The 22,747-nt window shown below is 41.4% G+C and overlaps 1 protein-coding gene across 3 annotated transcripts in view; it reads left to right on the top strand.

Moving 5' to 3' along the window:
- LOC131470215 (glypican-5-like) overlaps positions 1–22,747 on the top strand; it is an 89,563-nt gene that overhangs the window by 9,705 nt on the left and 57,111 nt on the right. For all 3 annotated transcript variants that reach the window (XM_058645908.1, XM_058645899.1, XM_058645889.1), the window contains 2 exons: positions 1,266–1,427; positions 14,308–15,011. In XM_058645908.1, the coding sequence (XP_058501891.1) occupies positions 1,266–1,427; positions 14,308–15,011 (866 nt within the window). The remainder of the gene's footprint in view (positions 1–1,265; positions 1,428–14,307; positions 15,012–22,747) is intronic.

Genomic DNA, 22,747 nt, shown 5'->3' with positions numbered 1-22,747 from the left:
ACTTAAGTACTTTAAAAGGTCAGTGTTATAACATTTATCTCAAGAATGAAGTGGACACCTTTTTGGAATGAACTGACCTGTTTCACACCGAGAGTTGTCGTTAATATAATCCATAACTTAGTATCTTGTTTATACAATGAAATTGATTTGGATTCTCTTATTGTATTGTCTTACCCGTTTGTAGAATGGTATTGACTTTAAAGTTGGTCACTGGCCAATTTAATTGTGGAGGTGAGAAATAGAGTAGCTTGGTGAAGTAGTAAAGATGTTGGTTTTTTTTTGTAACCGTGTATCTCTGCTGCAGACACAGAGATAATGAGCTGGAAGAGGCAGGGACTACCAGTTATGCCTTCACTTGGCTGGCTCTGGGATGGGAACAAATGGAGCCTCGTTGGGTAATTAAGAGACACCCAGGCCTCACTAGGATATGCCAGGCAAATGGGAGAGAGGGGGCAGAAAGGGAAAGAGGGATGGAGAATGTAACCCTATTGTGTTTCATGGAGGGATTTGGACAGTGAGGCACTGGTCTTGTGGTCTGTCCTAAGGCCATGCTTTAGGCTCTGGTTACACCACCTGCCTCCAGTCACCCCATCCAGCCCTTCCCCTTGTAAAATGAGTTATCATAAAAGATTTTGGCAATGTCCGTTTGCGTGTGAATTTCTGCAAAGAAATGTGTGTATGTAAAGGACAGTCGATGTGATGCCGATGAGCCCGGGTGATGTCATGACAAAGTTCCTGCATGTGATAATGATGGTGGTAAGACGGTGTTCTGGCCAGAACAGACACTGGCCAGAGAAGGCTGCATCAAGTTTCAGCTGATGTAATTGTGCCTGATTGGGGTGTCTTTGGATCATAGTATTTACACTTGTGTTTTCGTCAACGTTTGTGAAGGGTATATGTGTATGGGTATGTGTGACAAACAAGTGTTGCATGAATGCATTCACATTACCAAATGTCATTGCTTGTTTGTTTTGTAATTGTATGTAATATACAGTGTGAATTACACACAAATACAATTGGATGATCCAAAATATATTTACATAGAGCAGAGGAGTATTTATAGCAGGAAGTGTGGATGAATTGTTACTCTACATTCTCACCCTCCCAATGGAGATATGGCCCACACAAGTACACACACACACACACTTCTATTCACCCCTATTCCCTGTGATATGTGTAATGTGTCACCACTGCCTCTGGAAAATATAAACAAAATGTTATGTAGCAACAAATTAAAACTGTCCTTTTCTGCTCGTCTTTCCTAGATGTGGATCTGTTGATATGCAAGCACCAGGGTCCCTCCTGCTGCACCCGCAAAATGGAAGAGAACTACCAGCTTGCTGTAAAACGAGAAACCCTCCACAACATTCACTCCTACAGCTATGAGCTGGAGCATGTCATCTCTGGCCACTTGGATGCCTTTCAGGGTAAGAGCCAGGACAGAGGGGCCAAGCTGGGGTTGGATGGGACACTTGGTTGTTGTTGATGGAAGGGAAAGAGATGACAGGATTGCATTGTTTATGAGTTGTCTTCTGTAGATCCTGCACCGAACAATACATGAACCTCTTAGAATCCTTGAACCAGTTTCTTGTCGTCTTAAAACTTAACGTATACCCCTTATTTGATTAGCAGTATATACAAAATACGTTCACTTGCTTGCAAAGAATATTTATTTGTACAGTATGTTGTGGAAAAAAAAAAAGTTTTTACTCAGTTCCCTAGGGTTACAGTAGCTGGTGTGCAGACAAGTATGCAACTCACAAAATAAGCGTGCCTTAACTTCCCCCTCCTCTTCCCTTCTTCTGTGGGTTTGGCAGCAACAGAACTGCGGAGAAGGATCACTGAGGGCAGACATGAAAAGAGGGTATAGTGGCCTTTTTCAGGCTTCAGTGTTTGGAAGATGGTCTCCTTTGTCATTATCTGATTCTGCTCTGAAGACAGCAGTTGAATAAATTACAGTATTTTTTCACAGGGTGAAACAGTCCGTGCCGGGTTATTGTTTTTGTTTGTTTGTTATTTATTTTTATATATAAGTTTTTGATTGCAATGCTTTGGGAGCCTGGTCGGTTCAGATGTCTGAGTTCTGGAAAAGCAAAGCTCTTCTGTATATACAAAGCCTGTTTTGGCAAGGTCTTGCCTGCCAAATGGTTTTGTGCTACACCCAGCTGAATCAAGCCGTGCACTAGTTGCTCATGCTTGTCCTCCCTCTTCCTCTAGTAATTGTAGTGTCATTTGAATTTTAAAATTTCCGATACAGAGTTTTTCCTCCCGAAACCTCCAGCACAATGCCACAGGGTTGGACAAATGCTTTGGATGGTTTTAGTGTTACAGGAATTTCAGTAACATGCACTTAGTTTTATAGGACAATAGGCTTAGATGCCATTTTGGCCACATTTTATTTTATGATGCATGTAAGAACACTATTGGACACTGTTTTTGTCCAATATAGAAAAGTCAAATCACATGTGAATAAATACACATGGGAAATAGTTATTTGTTATTGTCATAGTCGATTTTATCAGATATATTAATGCCACACAATGTTCCTTGTACTATCACAGCAGCGACATATGGATTTTCAGTACCTTTTCAGTTGTTATCATAGTCTTGGAGAAAGGGCCTTTTACCGGCAGGTCACATGAATATAAGTCACCATATTTGAATAATCCTGGCCCTGGTATTCGCCCTTTTCATCATTATTAAGATCTTTCCCCTCTTACCTCATGTCTGAGCCTGTGTGGAGAAGGAAGATCAGGTGTTACGCATATCCAGAAAAGGTCAAGATGGAAACTAACAATGGAATAACAATATAAACTGGAGTATGGTGGTGTTGAAAATGATGATGTCACTACCCTTCAATTTGCAAGGCCATCTAAGGACAGTCTCTGTGCTGTCTGAGCTTTGAGTGGAATGTGAAGTAGCAAGAGGCTCGTATGACCCATAATGAGAATATGATTTTGGCTGATGCCACTGATGCTTTTATTCACACACTGGATGGTGGAACATTGTTTGTGGATAACATTCTTCTCTTGCCCCATTTTGTTTGTATCCTGTCAATTGGATTGCACCACAGGCAGTTATGTTCAAGCCAAAAACTCTTCTCTTGTTGCGTTAACCCACTGTTTTTGGTGTTGCATATCTTTGCTCTTTCCCTGAGAAAACATGATACATTGTGCCTTTAATGTTTTCCAAATCACAGCTCACATGTCCATGTTTTTGTTGGACTTCCTTTGTTTTGATAACCTTAAAGGCCTTATTGTGTTTTCATGAGTTTTCTTGAGTTGTCATGTGAGAGGAGCCCAATAAGCACAGACAGAATCATGATTTTTTTTCCCCCCAAGATTTCTGAAGCCAAATTGATTTAAACAAATAGGTTTGAATGCTGCATATAATGGAATAACAAAGCTTTATAGTGGAACGGAACCAATATTTCTCTGGGATTCTCCAGATATTGCACACTGCCACACTCTTACAAGTCTTCCAGTATGTTCTGCCTTTTTATGCAACAACATCCATCCTGCTTAGTTTTTCCTACTACCATTTAACATTCAAACACACACAGGTCAACTCACAGATAGATATATTCTCATAATCCAAGCCATTGTTAATAAATAATGGTTGGTAGGTGTTAGCTACAGAACCCAGACTAAACTGGGCCAGGCTGAGTTGGGCCAACCAAGAATTGCCAATAAAGGCTCTGGCCTGTCGTCCTGCTCCACCCAAAGAGATGTGGTGTAATCTGACTAGTTAGACACCTTTCACAGGCCTCATGATTGGCTGTGAGAAAGATGAACACATGGGTGTCTTGTGTCTGTTTGCCAGTGTTACAAGTTGAATGTTAGAACCAATGGGTTCGAGCCATAATTTTAGTTTATTGCAACAAGCTAACTTATGCATTCCACTATGCAGAAATCTGCTGTCAACACATTGTTGTGCAGGCAATCCAATCTGATTTGTGTGTGCGTCTGTTAGAAAGACAGGTGGGGATGATGTGCTAGGGAGAAATTACCAGGGTATATAGTCACACTACTGGGAAGCAGATGTCTCAAACGCTGACACATTTGATCACTAGTGTCACTAATACCAAAGGGACCTAGTCCACAGCTAAAGGCCATGGTATCGGTGTGTCTGAGCGAGTGTGTGTGTGTGTGTCTCCCTCTGTGTATGCAATGCTGGCAATTGAGTGTTTTTATGGATGTGCCCCTTGATTGTGTGTGTGTGTTTGTAATGTGCTTCTTGATGATGTGTGTGCCTGTGTGCGTGTGTGTACCAAAGACGTGAGCATGTACAGTATTTAACAGCCTCGCAAGTCACCATGAACACCTCCAGGCTCAAGTTGTCCTGACAAGAGCTGACAAATTCTTTTCAGCGTAATATATTCTTCTGCCCTACATAGCACCCGATCATCGATTAAAGTGCACTACAATTAAAACTGTGGGTAAGACAGAGAAAGACACTATGGGGTCCTCTCCAAACATGGATCCTTGATCCTTCGACAGCCTTTTGCAACTGAAAACTGATCTTTGTAAACTGCTGACTCGTTCACTAGATAAAACAGGTACAAACAAATCAGTCCTTTTACATCACAGCGCAAGGGAGTTGTTGATCCACTCTTGCCTCCAGCAGTATTTTTTATGTGTTATTTTGTGCCTTTTCTGTTTGAAATCCTTGATTCCAATTTGACTAAATGATGCAAACATAACGAACGAGGCAGCAATAGACTAGCAGCTACTATGTCCCTGCAAGCTAAAAACACAGACTTTCTCGATGGACTTTGGTTCGGGACAGAATGTGGTTTACAATCTTCAGGCTGGTTCCAGGAAATGGCGGCACGCTGGGAGTTTGCACGGTGAGGTAAGCGTTGACTCTTTGTCAATGCCTCATTCAACTACATCTAAAAAAAAAACTAAAAAAAACTAAAATCTCACTTCATCCTCGCTGAGGCTACATAATCAGCTAACCTTCTCTCATCATTTAAGAACTCTCCAGCCCCTCATGTCCTAGGAGAGGGTATAAGGCATAATAAACAACAACTAGAGGCTAAAGGACACTTGAGTTTTCGCTGCTTTTGTCAGGCTGCAGAAGTAGAAGGCTCAGCATGAACACCATTTAAGACAAGAGAAGAAACATGACAAAGGTTGGTGCATTTTCTCTTGTGACTCTCTCCCTAGACTCAGACCACCACACAGGTGGTAGAGTTCAACTGACTGTCTGTCTTTTGGGAATCCGCAGCCTCCCTGATTATGTCTCCTGCTCTCTCAACCTTTCTGCATAACCCCCCTCAAGGTGTAAACTGGTATCTAATGCCTTATTGTTCTGGATCATCCTGGGTGGGACACACAAATCAGTCGATGTAAAGGCGACTGTGTATTTTATTAAATTGTGATGATTTATCATGTGTTTATCTTTCACGATTTGGGCGTGTGTCTGGACATGTAGGTGTGTGTGTGTGTGTGTGTAGAAGTGATAGCAATGAAGAATATCTTTATTCTTAGTCTTCTATCAGGTATATCTATCTACATTGCAATCTCTTTGTATCTGTCTGCAAGTTCTCTTCCTCGTTGTGCCTGTCATCTTGTTAGTCTCTCCACTCTCGCATCATACCGTTTCCTTTTTCTTGCTGCATGTATTTTCCTCAGCAGATGTTTTGACCGACAGGGTTATTGCTCTAGGGGCTGATGCTTGGACACAGGATGACATTGCGCTGCACCATGACCTCATGCTCAAATTAGGGAGGATATCCGGAATCTATCCCTACACGTCCTATTTAATCATACAGGGTGGAGGGGAAACATTTATCTACCTAATCGTGGAGTGAATACTTGGTGTGTGAATGTGTGTGCATTTGTGTGTTCCTTAAGCCTGTTTGTTTTTAACTACGCCTATAGTCTCTTGAGTAGACCTGACACATAGGGGCATGATGTATTTCCCTCAGAGTTCGCAGGATTCAGGCTCACAGGGGAAAAACATTAGGGAAAGAACAAAGGGGAGGAGGGAGGAGGGAGGGGGAACGCTCAACGCCTCTCACAGTCATAAAGTCACACTCAAAGCTTCTCTAATTACTTCTGCTTTTCATCTATACCTTTCACCTGTGAATGAATGTGTAAGAATCCAGAGGAGCAGGGAGTTAGGCCTAGGAAAAGGTGAGATGGAGGAAGGGCTGATAATAAAAGCAGCATTTCAGTGAAAGCGTGCAGGTGTGTTTATTGTAGGTACGTGTGTATCGATGTCAATGGTTAATCAGCAGGTTTTTTTTTTACTCTGTAGATTCCCAGCTCCCTGCTGTTGATGCTTCCTCATTCTTCCTGGGTGTCTCACTCTGTCTGTGGCCCATGCTTCGTCAGCAGTGGCTGCTTAACAAGAGCATGCTGGGTCTCGACTGGCACTATGCCAACAGCTTGCTTGCTGGCATGTGCTCGACAGGGAGCCCTCGTGTCTCAAAGATAACCCAGCAGCCAAATGTGTGCTCCACAGAATGAAATCATAAACATAGAAATTCCTCCCCATTTTCCCCTTCAGCGCAAAGACTCTTATTTTTCTACATCATTGTTATTCTGCTCTCCAAAGGCCCCAGTCTTCCTCACCAATCATCCATATTCCTTTATGTTACATCGTGTGCCTAGACAAATAAAAGATCTGTGAAGATTTGCTTGCTGCCAGGCTCCACAGCCATAATTTGACATGATGGAATGAAATGGAACTGAGATAAATATCCCTTTATTTACTTCTCACCAATCTCCCCCTAACATGGATTGATTTTCTGACACAACTCACTAACAAATAAACTGTTCTTGGAGACATCAGTTTCAGCAGACTCGCTAGTATTGTATGAAGACAATAGGCTTGATGTCCAGGAAGTGTCTTGGTAATCAGACAAAGTTGCATCTCTTGGGGGATTTTCCTCTGTGCAAGAGAATTTGGCTTTTCTCTAACACAATCTGTCTGAGTGGCTGATGGGATTTGTGCTTCAGTCTGGCCTTTCCTGTGTCCTGCCTGATTCTGCTGCTCTGGTCTTTCACAGACTGATCCCACAGCCATGAAATGTGAAAACAAATCACTGTGTGCACATGTAATCGTATAACAGCTGTCAGTCAAAGTGCTTTTCATACGATTTCTGAGAACCTTCATCTTTTCTACTTTTTATTCAGTTTAATGACAGGGGATCTTGTAAAGAGAGCCAAAATAAGGTTGTCCTGGGAGAAACGAAATGAGCATTAGTGAGACTTAGCATGACAGACTAAAGGGTTGAACACTGCAAATTGGCCAGACTTGCATGTCTGTGAAGGAGAGCCACTTCCACGCGATGCCTGTGGGAGATCAGGGTGTGTGATTAATGTGCTTTGAATGTATGAGTGTATGAGCATCGTCCAGTACATACAGCACTGTGCAAATGTTTAAGACCACCATTAGAATTGTTGTTTTAGCAATGCTATAATGACCATACAGTATCATTATTTCTAGCTGACTTTATTGGAACACATCAAGAAAATACAGGAAGTGTGTATGCACTTTTAAACTACAACAATAATAATGATAAAAACATCTTATACAGGTTCAAGTGTCATGTATTTAGTATAGCCTACCCTTACACTTGCAATTGCAATCTCTAAGTGGGTAAGAGCCATCAGCTATGTTCCTCCCATCTCTCACTGCCACCTCACCTCATCACTCCTCCATTCACATCAACTCGCTTTCCTCCTAACACCCTGTGACACTTCTCTTTTGCCTCGCCTTTATTGTTCCTTGCCCCTGTGGCTCGTAACATACCATTAAGGATTCCCCATGGAAGGTTTTATTCACTAATCCTCCAGTCTTTCATCTGTTGTGTTCCAGAGGAGGAGGAGGAGGATCAATATGTGAAAGAAATTATACATAGTCGTTCTGACCCTGTGCAGTTTTTTAAATCCAAGATGAACCATATCCGCTGCATTATGTGCCAACATGAACAGGCGGTTTACATGGATCTGCTTCTAAAACAACCACCACACACTTTATCTTAATTTTCAAAACTTTTTTTATACTTTTATCTTTTTTTTGTATTTGTTTATTCAGTATATTCTCTTGAGTCAGTTCACCTAACGAAACAGATTGAACCTTTTTTTTGTATTTGGTTTTTAATGGCAGAAGTGTAAAAGCCAAATCAAAGAGTGAGTAGATTGAAGCAATGCACAAATTACCCTTCAAGGCTTAAGCTGAAAAACGAAAACAGAGGCCCCACCTGTTAAGTAAAGTAGAACATTCTTCATTAAAATCTCTTTCATCTTCGGTTCCTTTCACACCTGAGAGTGTGTTCAAGAGCCTGTTTCATGTTAATCTCATGTTTGCCCAAGTGTTACATTTGCTTTTTAATGAAAATCTGGAGCCCAGTCCCTTTCTCTAGCTGTCTTATATCATCCTCATTTTCTGATAAACTTATTGGTTTATTACCTTGACAAGACTTTCTGCTTATTACAAAACTACATTGCTGTCTGTAGTTAGTTCTTAAAGAAAAATCCTCCAGTCTTTCACACTTTACGCATACATGTAGAAGTGTGTACACTGTGCTGCTCCTCACAATGACAACATGCTGAAAGATACAGTGATTTATGTACCAACAAACAGAAGAGAAATGGTCGGTCTATATAGACTACAGACCTGTTGCCCCTTAATGCTTTAGACCAGAGGTGCTGTCCATCAGTCTGTCAACAGTCTGCCCCAAGGCTGGCCTTCCCCTTCTCCCCTTTATGGTAATAGCCATCTGAACAAGCCCTCCCTCCCTCCAATGCTCTCCCCTCAGCCCCTCACCCACTGCCCCTGCACTCCATTTCTTCTGTCCCTGTCCCTCTCTCATCTGCTCGTCCCTCTGCCTTCGATCATGTTTCCTTACTTTGGCCAAAGCAGCCCCCACAACCCCCGCCGCCACTCCATGCCTCCACTTTTCCTCCGCACTGCATTATAGCTCAGTGCACTACGAAGGCCTCCATGGCATCTGTGGAATTGTTTATGTATCAGAGTTTTGATATGGCTGGGCAGCCTTTTTAATTACTGGAATGCCGATGGAGAAATGAGGAGCTTTCTACCCCCACTCACCTCCCCATCCTTTACCTCCTCCCGTTCTTCCCCTCAAGCTAATTATCCCACCTGTTTGCCCCCTGGTAGGAAAAATAAGCAAATTAGGATTTGTGACCAGGTTAGTTGGTTATATGCTCACACGCATATGTGATTGAATATGCATGCTTTCTTGGCTGATTAGGTTTGTGTGCAGCTCTCCAATTCTTGGAGGTCAGTTTTCCAGGACGTGATTTGGCCGCACACGTTTGATGAATCAGCTCTTATTGATTAATTGACTCATTTATAGATTATTCCCATTAAACTGCTTGCTAAAAAGTTAGAGGCAACATTGCAGCTTCTCTGTAACCCAAGATGAGCTGTGTTGTGTGGGAGATGGCCCTTTGTGCAGTATTTCTACTAATTAAAACACGGATGTGTAATCCACACATGTGTCACTATGTCACATATCTTTGTGGTGACCTGCCTGAAACCAAAAACCTATGGTAGGATTAAAATGCTTTGCTGAGAAGATGGTTGGCCAGGTTCAGTCGGGACTGATTGCCAAGATAGGAATGGCCCACAGCTCCATGGTATGAGAACAGTGTCTCCTACCTCATTATCACAATATTACCACATCTCCAAGCACATGCCATACACACATATGCACACACACCCGTGCAGGCACATGCATGCATGCACTTGCACATGTAGTACAGCACATGCACTTCTATTTGCACTCTGTAAAAGGGTCAGCCTCACCTATAGCAGAACTATTCACTCTGTATATAAATGGATATACTTTTACATTTGAAATTTTGTATTCATTTAATCAAAATCTTTGCATGGATATTACATATTTATGCTATACAACAAAGAGATAACACATGTAAAAACATTAAAACTTACATTTTTATGGGAGTCAAAACACTTTACACTTTAAAAAGCAAACTAAAGGAAAGCTAAAAGAGCACTTAGAGAGCACATAGCTCTGCCAAGACTAACGCCCAATTTTAATTTTGTTTAAGAAAATAAAAAAAAATCGATTTTCTGAATTCGCCTATTTATCCCAATCTGCTCCAAACTTTAATAGGTTCCTCCTTGGGTCATGTTCCACCCCTCCACAAAATTTGGAAATCAATAATCCTTTATTGGACCCATGGGGAATGAGGACATTTTCTCTGTTCCGGCAGCAAAGTGGATAGCAAAACATAGGAAACATCAGGGGAAAAAAGTCATACATCTGTAATCATGCTATATAAATATAAGGAAATAGAAATAATAGACAGGATCGACAGTTTAAATGGATGACTGAACTTTGTAGAGTTCTCGTGTATGTGGTCTACTGGGAGCAGTGTTGGTTAATCTGGTAATCGTGGCAGGAAGAGAAGCTTTGAGTCACTTTAGGTGAATCACTCTGTGCTATGTCGATGTCCTGCAGATGGTGGGATGAGTTGTCCAATCAGAGATGATAGCTCAGCAATCATTTTCCTCTCCATCATCGAGTGTGTTCCTTCTCCTCATAGTCTGCTTCTGCAGACCACTCCAAAGAAAATGGCTGCACAGTGTTGTTAAAGTTCTTCAGGGGCCGCCATGCACTCCATAAGACCTCAGTTTCCAAAGTCAGTGCTTTATGTTTGGCACTTTGGCTCTGACTTTTGGTAACCTAGCTATGATACCTTAGCCTTTGTTACCTTGGCACAGTGTGACAGTGTTGACACACGCCCACACACTTCTTACTCATTGTATAGGTGGTATAAAAATCAGAGACCACTGGCTAGCAGAGTCAAGACACATTATATTTGTGACTCAAATCTCAGAGCCGCCAGTGGGCTTACGTATTTTGAGGCAGCTTTACCATGGTGACATTTTGGATTTAATTGTACCGGTAAAACACTGGGTTGCCATGCAGAATATAAAGTGGAAATAGCTTCTTATGATTAAAACCCTGTGATCTCAGAAAGTGGCCTTGGCATAGCATCGGTGGAAAGATATGGTATAATATCCAATTGCAGCGTCATAAATTCAACTCATTGTAGGCCACTGCATGACAAAGGCCTCTTCTGCTCTGCCACCACTTTTTTATCCATTTAATACCTTGTTTATTCCGAGCAGAGAGCATGTCACATTAACCCCACAGGGCTACAGACAAATGCAGACCTGTTCATTTATTCCTGTATAGTTAGCCTGACAATTATGTGTTTTGAAAGTCAGTGTTTTTTGGGCTTCCTTGCAAATTAGAGATAATTGCTTCATGCAAAATAGCCTCAGTCCAGCCAGACTTTATTTCCCAAGAGGCGTACAGTTGGGAGACTGTGACATGGTAATGATAGCCACCCACAACAGTATGTCTGAATGGAGTGTGGTCAAATTTGGATTCAGACGCAGTGGTTAAGACGGAACAATCAAGCCCAATTGACTATCATGCAGTGGTAGTTAGGACATAAAAAGCTCTCTTTCTTGGGTTTCTTGTTTTTTGTTCTCAACCTGTTTCCCACTACTGGAAAGTGCAGAGAACCCCACAATGATTTTACTTGATTTATCGCGGAATGAGAAACCGGATCTGTGTGTGGGAGAGAGCACAGAAGATAGAGTATAGAAAATAACTGATGTAGAAAATGAATGATTCCTGAGATCCACCTTGTTGTTTGTCAGAGAGAGTGTGGCAAGGAATTGAGGTGGATTCCTGTCCTCCTCCTGTATTTCCAGAGAAGGACATGTTTGAAGTAAAAAGCCATGGAGAGACAGGGAAGTGCTCCGGACCCAGGGGCCAAATGAATCCAGATGTCAGAGCATGTTCACAAGGTGGAGTCCACTTGTACAGTAGTTGTTTTTCCTTGTTTTAAAGTTCAGTTGCTGTTTTTTTATTACATTTATTCCTGGCAATCTTCCATTCTCTTTCCCCTTTTTTCGTCTTTCATGTTCTCTCCATGTCACTCTCTTGGCAAACAAAAAAAATAAGATATTTTAACAAGTACAGAATGTCTTCATGATTTAATGAGTCTGTCATAAACCCTCAGCAGGATGCTGTCATGGCCCTCACAAGACTAGATAAAAAAAAAAAATATATATATATATATATCACACCTTACTAAACTTTGGTATTTCTGAGCATGATCATTTTATAACAACAATATGTAAGTGACTGTGTGACCTAAGCTTGTGGGTACGTCTTCTGATATACATACAGTATGACTATTGCGCCGTGACTGACAGGCAGCAGGCATACTTAACACTGGTACCAGCTCTGCACTCACAAACTGCAGCTATACAAATTCTCTGTCAGCCTTATGCTGTTTGTGCTCATTTTCATTTCGTTTTGAGTTTGTCGTTCTGCTGCTCCAGTTTGTCTGTCATTAGCTGAATGTGTCTGGAGGGGCTTCCTAACGGCTTTCAGTCAGTAGTCAGACCACGACTTGTCACCCTTTGCTTTGCCGTTATAATCCCCAGCAGACCATTACATCTCATGTCTGTCTACTTTATTTCAGTCTCACACATCACACTCTTCAGAACCCGTTTAATAGGCTGCCTTTTAAAATGTTTTATGAGAGTGTGAGCTGCGCTGATCATGACGCTAGTGTTTTCTGGGGCATTACAAATGACTGGTGCCTTTCACTGAACGTCGGGGAGTCCCTGCATGTCACAGACAGCGGTCATATTAGTGCAGCTGTTGAGGAGGACATGACTGTTGTTATCCTTCTGTCTGTGAGCAGGGAGGGGCTGGACACACACAGGCACACGCACACACAACACACACAGGTTCGCGCTGTTATCCTTTTAAGGACTCATAATGACTCCCATTCATTTTGACAGCCTTAACAAAGCCTTATGCCTAATCTATGCCTAATCGTAACTCTAATTTGACCACAATTGAGATCTTAGCCCTAAACTAAATGTTCCTTTTAGAAATGAGGTTCAGGTTCATTAAGACCAAGGTTTGGTCTCCGTGAGGACTACTTGTCCTGACAAGGAAGGGATTATGCCTAAAGAGGTAGCACAAACACCAGTTTGGTAACAGTTGTGTTGAAGTATTTATGGGTTTATCCTTTTATCTCATTGCTTTTCTTCCTTTTCTCTGTATTTTTTATTTATGTATGTGAAAGCACTTGGTAAATTGCTGTTTTTAAAGGTGCTTTGGAAATAAAGCTTTACTTACTTACTGGAGTTTGATCGTGTGTGTGACGTGTGTATACGTATGAACGTATGTCTGTGTGTGACACGTGTGTGGGGGTTAGGTCTTGTATGTTGGTACCCTCCTCCTCTTGTCTCAATTTCATTACAGTTGCCACAGCTCCTTCATGACCTGCCATGCTTTTAAGCCCCCCCCCCTGAAAAGAGTGTTGTGTCCAGGACACGTGTATATACACACAAACCAACACACACATACAGTACATGTGTATACCGTACTGTGCCACACAGTTGCATAACAGAGGGAGCGTGTGGAGAGAAGGAGGACAGGAGAGAGGGTAATGTGATTAAATGGACGCGTAGTAAAGGAGAGAGTGGAATAATGGGATGAGTTTGGCTGTATAGCCCATTTGGGGATCAGCTCATATCTGGTTGAATTTAATGGAACGATATGCCATGTCACTGATGTCAGTGAGTAGTGAAAGCAGGGGTCAGTTCGAGGGTACTTTAAAGATACAGAAAAAACTGAGGAGAATCAAGCTGTTTTAATATTATTTCTTTCCCATTCCTTGGCCTCTACCCTTCCATTTTGCTCTGTTACAGTCACTCACTTAGCAAGAGTGTGGCACGCTATTGGTGCTAATCAGTCTCTGCGCTGACATCATTGATTGCTTTACAGCCTCATATGCTCACCAGGAAATGACATAGGATGTGGATGACAAAACTATTTTTGTGTCTGTGTTTTGCAGATTGGTTGCATGCCAGAAATCCCTGCAGATTCTCAAACAATATATAGTGTTCTCCACAGAACACGCAAACTGATTGCGGTTGATGTCTTGCTCCCTCCCAACTATCTCTCCCCCCTCCCTCTGTCTGTCTCCTTAAGACATACTTATTGGGGTGATGACTTCATACACAATGATATCCAAATGCATTATAGGGAAACTTGACTCTGGTTCCTCAGCCAACTTAGTGATGCAAGCCAAGTTTAGCTGTTTGGGAGCCAGGGCTTGGAAATGTGTTTCATTATATAAGTGCCTTACCCATTTCATGGAGAGCTTCTAGATTCAATGATTAAAAAAAAAAAAAAAAAACTGAAATCAACATTATACTATTTAATATCCCTATGTTTCTCTTCTGTTTACCTTGCAGACATGTTCCAGTACCTGTTATCGTTCTCTCAGGGACACCTGAGTTCTCTGTTGGAGGGAGCATACCCATCCCTGTCTCACCATGCCTTGCCTCATGTAAATCAACTCTTCTCCTCACTCTCGCTCTATCTCCGCGGGGCCAATGTGTCGGTGGAGGCGACAGTTCATCATTTCTTTAACAACCTCTTCCCACTCGTCTACACAAAACTCATCAATCCAGGCATTGAAGGCAGTATGATGGTGGGCAGTGAAATGGGAGACTGTCTCCGTATGATCCGGCAGGATGTCAACCCGTTCGGACCTCATCCCGCTGTCATGGCCCAGGAGCTGGCTGGGGCCCTAGGAGCTGGGCGGCAGCTGGGTCTGGCCCTGGAGGAGGGTTTGGAGGTGATGAATGCCACTGAACACATCAGCCTGACCAAAGAGTGTGTGAAGGGCCTTGTGAAGATGGTGTACTGCTCCCACTGCAGAGGCTTGACGCTTATCAAGCCCTGCGTGGGATACTGTCTGAATGTAATGCGAGGCTGCTTGGCCAGCGTGTCAGAGCTGGATCAGTCTTGGAGGAGGTATACCAGTTTGTTGGAGCAGCTCACTCACGCCATGGCCGGGCACCACAGCCTTGAACTGGCTCTGCTGGAGGTCAGGGGCCGCGTTAACAAGGCCTTGCTCTACGCTCAGCTCCACGGCTCAATCATCACTGCCACAGTGAGTACAAACTGGTGAAACACAGATCAGCAGCTTTAAATGCAGAAGCGGGAACAACCTCGAAACCTTTTTGTTTAACATCTTTGTTTTATACATATACTTTGGCAGTGTTCACTGTATTGATTGGACAGGGTTTTCAGGCCGCCTGTGGGTTCTGAGCTATTTTTTTCCACCAGTGCAACAAAGAACCCTCCACACTCCATTAGTGTTTGCACAGTATTGAAACTATTCAGAGAAAAATAATGTTTATGCTACAAAAAGAAAAATTCAGCCTCCTCCAAGGAAATATGGGCTGTGTTGAGGCTAGGGAAGGAATCATTTTCCAAAACAGCAAGGCAGATAAAAATCACTCCAGTTGTTTAGATTCTTACTCTCAGGGAATATTATGAATTCCTCATTGACTATGATGGAAATGAGAAAAGTAGAGGCTATAATGAGAATTGGTGCACTCGCATGCTATGAGTACTACCATATGCCTTATGTTATATGTAGTTATAAGTTGGATGTTCACAACATAGAGACAGTTTCATGAATGACTGCCAATCTGTTTTTATAAACTAAAGACTGCTGTATTCTATATGAAACTACATTCAGTGTTTGTTCATGTAAAGCAACCTACTGTATAGAAGAGATCAGATGTAAAGTACCTTGATTAATAGCACTGTTTGCATTTCATTCCCCATCCAAAATCAGCTCTGTCAGTAAATTCAGAACACACATCTTTATCTTCACTTTTTAATACACAAGCAGAAGGTGATCAGCGGAGAGTTATGTATATTAAACGGAACAAAACAAAATATCTACACAGCCCTTATATTGGCTGTCAACAGTGTATATTAAGTGAACTTCAGCATTCTCTTTTGTGAAATACCTAATTGCATGTAACATCCCTGATTCTTCTCAGAGTGTGTACCCCTCACTCTCCTCCTCATTTACTTGTCCGCATCCCATTCGAAGGATTACAGATAAGCATCTTTATGATTTATATCATAGGCTTGGACAAAAGTTTTTTCACTGTGTTGAATGTGAGGACACAACATGGGAGGAAAATGCTTCCCTCGCTGAAAAGTTGTCTGGGATGCAGGTCTCTAATATACAGTTTTTAATGGGACCAACACTGCCATGGTTGTATTGTGAGAAACAAAGCAATTCCGTTTAGCAGGCAAATGTCAACTCTTCATTAACCTTTCTTTACTCAAGCTCATTTATGTGCTGCAGAGAAAACTCTGCTTTCTTTAGCAGGTTTCAGCACTCTTTGTGTTATGTTTTTTCAAACTGTACCAGAATGATCTAAGTTAAATGTTTTTGCCTGGAGGGTGGAAAAGTATATTTTGCATGTACCGTGATTCTGTTGGAAAATGGTTGGCAGTAACATAAAATGTAAGTCATTTGTAGTTAATGGGCTTAAACATGTGAAACCACTGGTATGTCCCCCTTTCGAAGTTGCGGAGGAACATCAAAGCTGCAGGAAGTCTGCACTAAAGACTCGCGTTAAACACACACATCACTCACTTTCGCTATACTCCCATCCACACTCAAGCAGGTGAGTGTCAGATGCTGGGCTTTAAGAGACTGACCTGATGCAACTACATGCAGAAATAGACCCTGCATGTATTGCATGAGTATGTGTGTGTGTGTGTGTATCTGCTTGGTATTCATGGGGTGGCTGGCAAAGTGGGAGCAGGGAGATCGACACAGGCTACAAGTGGGGCAGAATTGAAAAGGTTCCAGCTAAGCCATACAACTAGACCCAGTCAGCTGGAAAAAAAAGAGCTTAGAGACTGAAGGCGAATGGAGAAGGTGGTGGCCCCACATGAAAACTGGTGTCTCTGATTGTCTGTGCTCTGCTTCACATCAGCTAGTGTGCAAAAAAATGACCAACAAAGCTTTCACATGCTCACATAAATGACATGCATGGATGTATTAAATCACAGAGCCATTTTATAAATCCACAGTGGCCTGTCAAGAACAATAATAAGTCTCAGTGCAGATCTCCTGGCCTTCACCCATAAACCTGTAAATGCCCTCTACCAGACGAATACCCCATTGTAAACACCCATCAATAATTTTATCCTACTGGGTTGAATACCTAACTCACTGAGAATCGTTTTATAACTCGTAATGTATGTGTGAACCCTTTCTTGCCGAGTCAGAATTTTATATTAACTTGTTATTCAAAGAATTATTGTGACTGTGCGGTTTTACACTGGGATCAAATCCCAAACCGTTTTGTGGTTGCTCCATCTCTCACTGAGAGCTACAGACTACACTGTCTGCCCCATAATATGTTATATGTGCTGCACTATACGTCATTGGTTAGGATGTGGGTCACAGCAAATATACTTTACACACACACACACACTCATCATCATCATCTCCGCACCACGTTCAGGTATCAGGTTTTTAGAACTACAGTAAGGAGCATAAATGTATGGCCCACCCTGTGACAATACTAACAGTGCGCATGAGCCTGAAAGGCTGCTATTGATACTTATGTGGAGCAGGAGCAGGATAGTTCCTGTTTTAACACATATTTGATCTTATTGAGATGGAGAATGACCGTGGCTCCAAGAGAAGTGGTTACGTTTCGTGGGGGAGCCTGTGGGGCTGGATTGTGTTGAGTAGACACAATTACGAGAAAATTGGGAAATGTCCAGTAAAAGTGGCAGGTCTTATTGGGCCCCTGGTAGCTCAAATGTTTGGTGAGGTTTTCACCTTCTGAATAGTGCACTGTTGAATTCATTTTAAAGTTTCTCCCTCCAGGGTCAGTTGTGCTTGATAGGCCACAGACTGCTGTTTATTGACATGACCATAAAAATGATATGACTCATGTGCCCCTGAGGGTAACCCCCCCATATATTATACATGCTAAAGATGAGCAAACTACAGGATGAAGCCTAACATGGGAATCTTGGCATGCGCTGTATTTATTCAGACCATCATCCGTTCACTCAGAATGTTGTTGTCTGCTCATTAATGAATAGTATCAAAGGTCCAGAGCATTTTCTATGCAGGTCTACCTTATCCACTTGTTGGTTTTACCACATCTTTTCATTATAGTCTTATACAGGAATGATAATGGCAGCCTCGGTCTTAAGATAATGGAAACAAGGGCCAGTGGGATGACTGGAAGGTTTCCATACACCATGGCGGCAACTCAGTAGACTGAAGTTGCTTACATTTGCAAAAATGTGTTTTCTCTTTTCTAGTCTTCAATAAAATGAAATAATATCATTGGTGTGAAAAAAAACGTTGTCATTATCCAACTGTAAGACTCCCCATGTCATTATGTACCACCCCTGTATTTTAGGGTTTAGCACAGTATAGGAAGGGGCCAATATGGTGAGTATGTGTAATATATACATTGTATGGTCTTATGTGTAGCTTTTGTGAGCAAGCAGTTCTGGATATATTCATTTTTCTTTTATTGTACCATTTCATAATGATTTTGCCAAGTTAATAATTAGTTGCATTTCAATCCATGCAATAATACTAACAATTAATGTGCCACTAACTCACTTTCACATTAACAAAAAAAAATGTTTTTTAGATACCCAGTCATCAGCTGTATATGAAATGATTAACCACAACGACTCAGTGCTGTATTATTAATATAGTGTGATATTGTTATGTTTTATCTGAGGCTGTGACAGAATGGAAGTTGATACAGAATTATGCTCAGCACCAGTCTATACCTTTCACCCATCTGCTTAAGTTGTCTGTGCCTTTGGCACTGCCTCCAACCCTCAAGCTGACTGACAGACTTACTCAGCACTCCATTAGCTAATCATGGTTGGGTGCAGCCTCGCTTTTTCCTAAGCCCCCCTCACACATCTCCTTCCCTGCTTTCCTCATCTCTCTTTTAGTATATGTCGTGCTTTAATATTCTGCCAATTTGTAGCAGCTCTCATTCCTCAATTTATTTTTCCTCTGTATGAAATATGTAGTTGAAACGGCGAGCAATCAGTGGACGATTGATTTTGGGGCCACTTGATTTGGTTCTCAACATAGAGCAGTGTTTCCTTCTCTGACCCCTGACTTTGACAGGTCTAATCATATTATTTCAGATATAGATGTTCTGTCGCAGATATGGTTGATTATAAGTTGACGAAATGTTCACAGGAGGGACACTAAATAATGCGGGGATTTCCTTAGATCCTGACGTCTGCTTCTCAGATGTACTGGGTTTTTTTTTTCACATGGAATAAAAAAAATGAAGTGGCGGAGGGACAAAAAGATCGTTTAATTCAAAGGCACATAAAATATATTGCCATAATTTGTGGGGAATAATAACAAAGCTCATATCCATATGTCTTTGTTACACAAAAATCTGACTCAAGATTTGAACCAGATATACAACACCAGAATTTGAGTTTTTCACTCTACATGGCCTTTTTACGCCTGTATCCCCTGTATGTATCTATCATACATGCAACTGCTTCACCTGATGCCACGGTTCCCACCGGCTTGGTATATGAACACCTTTTAACTCGAGCTGTCAGGTATAATAATTTCATGCAGCAGCTGCTGGTACAGCTAACACAAATACTTACTGCGTCTGTGCGATCATTTTAACAGCAATTACTGGTTCTTTGGGAGACTGCAAATGGACATGTAGAGTTGAAGTTTTCTATTTGCAAGCTTATTTTGCTCGCTTTTACCGTGCCACCATATCGCAGACACAGACGAGATGAACTCACTTGACCTTCCTCTGTGTTTTTTTCTCCTGCCCCTTCCCTCCATCCCTGTGGTATAACACCACTCGAGTCCTCAGAGACGTCTTGCCACATTGTGTGTCTCTAATTCTCGGAAATTTGTTTACAAAGATGGACAAATCTTGTCAACAAACTCCTCAGTAACACCCATATTTACAAGGAAAAACCAAGAGCCTCTCATTTTTAGATCATCTGTTAGTGATTTAATCAGGGGGGAAAAAAACAAGCAAGTGTGGATGGAGAAACTCTTGAGTTCTCTTCGCTGAATGGAATCTCAAGGACTTCTCCCTGTGATGTATGAGGGACAGAGTCTCTCTTTAATTAGCACTGACATCACTCAGATAAGACGGTGTAAAAGGCGAGGAAGAGGGCTGATTGACAATAGCTGCAGAGTGACTAAAGAAAAAAGATAAAGTGAATTAAAAGGAATAAATTGAGATCTTTAAAGATGGCAAGGAAGATCTGGCAGAGAGAGGGAAAAAAAGAAGAGCACCGCTGTAAATCATCTGTCCTCTCTTACTCAAGGCTTTCTGGGAGACGCCAAGTGGAAAGCTATTGCAGTCTGCTTGTGAGTAGTTCAGGGAGTGTTGTATGCTGTTTTTTTTTGTTGTTTTTTTTTTTCCTTACAATGAATGAAGGTGACTGTTCTAGATTATGGCGTGAAGCCATTATGGCTAATGTGAAACAAATAAAAGGTAGATTGGCAGATTGATTGCGCCACGCTTTGACAAGTTGATTGGCTGTTTAGACAAAATCAAATTTTAAATTTGGAACCGAGTCAGAGTAAACATTCAGTTGTTGTTGTGGTAGACTCTTCATTAGGTACAATTGTAAAAACAAGGAAGTGGTTTCCCAGAATCCCCAATTTACAACATGAATTATTGGATTGCTGTAAATAATTAGATCATTGTCATCTTCACTTTTTTTTTTGTAACCACATATAATTTATTTACTATGTGTACTCATAAGACAGTGTGCACCTCATTGGTGAAAGTCTATTATTGACAATCATGATAGATAGATAATGAACATGATAGAACTGAGTATATATTATACATACATTTTTGTATACTCACCCAGTGCTGTTGATCTCATATTTGTGAACGCCTAAATCTTAGGCAGCTTGGAAGTTGTGGTATCAGTGTGAACATTGCGTTACAGAGAGTTTTGCCTCATTGGTAAGTTTAAAAAAATCCAGCCAAAATAAACAGTTCTGCCTGTAATTGCCTCATAAAATTCCAATGGTGAAAGAAGTTCACGCAAAATAAATCATGCTCCATTTATTTACTCAATTTATAATTTGAGGTAATGGGCATGACGTAATTATGTTATCAATCACATATGCTAAACAGGTTTGACAGGCCGGCGTGTTTATCGGCGAGTTGCTTTGCTAAGTTGGACATGTTGACTCCTATGGTTGCTCTGCACAGTTCACTCTCCGCGCATCTTCTACAGACGAGCTCTGTGTGTGAAACGAAGCCATATTTCTCTTTGTGTGCCTGCTCTGTTGACAATATGTGGACATTTGGCAAGGGAGTGTGTGCCATTTGTGCCTCTTTTTATGGTGAGTGGAGGCAGAAGACAGGCAGGAGAGTGCTTTGCATACACACAGAAACTCTCTAAAAACGGTAATATTTAAAGTGCAGTTACTGTTAAAATAGTAATACCTCATTAGTATTTGTGCATTACGCACCACTAACTTATAATGAAGATGATTTCACATTACCGTATTGGTACTTACATTTATTTATTTATTTATTTGTTTTTACTTTTTGAATTACATTTCACATTTAATTGGGCAAAATCCCCAAAAATAAACATACATATTTTGTCTCTCTCCCCCCCCCCCTAAACAAAAGTGATAAACAGTGCCATCGAAAATGCAATCAAGAGGGGATGAAGACCTTGTGCAGCCGAGCATCCAAACCATTTACAGGGTGCAAACTACACCTAGTCTTCTAAGAAAAGTAGAAAACAACTCTGAATTCACGTTTTATGCATTCTCCATTGAACACCGTGAGAGCAGATAACTCAGGATTAACTAGACCTTGGTGAACATGCATTCTGTATAAATCTATTTTATCCTGAGGCTCTGTGCTCTATAAACTATAGAGCAACATTCATTGATTACATTACAACCCTCACTGCTCCACCCAGATCCATATTAGATGATACTTGAAGAATCGTTCGTATTGTTTTGATGGAATGAACTCCAGAGTTTTCCTGTTTATCTGTCTCATTGATGAAAAATGCAAGTCTATTGTCCAAACACTGGGTTAAAACTGTTTGTGTCCATGACGGCCTGATTAAACTCGCCATCCTAAAAACCTCAATCTGTCTTTGTGTGTGGTTAAGCAAAAAATTATTTCCAACTCTGTTGTGGAAGGAGATATTTTCTTATTCCACCCAGATTTTTTTTGTTTAATGTGGCAACTCTCCAGTAACAAGCCTGCTTCCTGCCTTCACCACAACACTGCTAGTCCAGTGAAATTCAAGCGGACACCTTAATGTGTAAATAAAGTGGAGATAACAATGCGTAATTTGCACAGATGTGTATTCGCATTTACACTGATGCACTGTGATTTGTGCAAGAACGCTATTGTTTAAGTGAAGGACAGGATTATTAATATAAACAATGTCAGTATCTGACCATATCTTTTAAATCCCACCCTATTTTGGCCGGAGTTATCCTCCACTCGACTACCAGTCATTAAAGGCCAACTGTCGTAAAGGGACAACCTGAAGGGAAGTGTGCACCTTTGTTGCAAATACTAAGAATCGCCTGGCTTTACTAGAGGGTGAATTTATCTGGCGTTGACTTTGGCAGGGCTGGGTTGAGTAATCTCTAGTATTAGGCGATGTGTATACAAAAAAATGGAAAAGTGGAAAAGTGGTGGGTGTGGGGGGCTTCATTTACCAAACAAATTGTCTCATGTCATAATGCTGTGTGCTTGGGAAGAAGTGCAGCTTAGAATGTTTCCTTGGCTTTACTGGGTAATCCCTTGATAAATAAACTGGGAA

Source organism: Solea solea, chromosome 1, assembly GCF_958295425.1.
Source record: "Solea solea chromosome 1, fSolSol10.1, whole genome shotgun sequence".
NCBI lineage: Eukaryota > Metazoa > Chordata > Actinopteri > Pleuronectiformes > Soleidae > Solea > Solea solea.
This window is presented reverse-complemented; position numbering and strand designations above follow the sequence as displayed.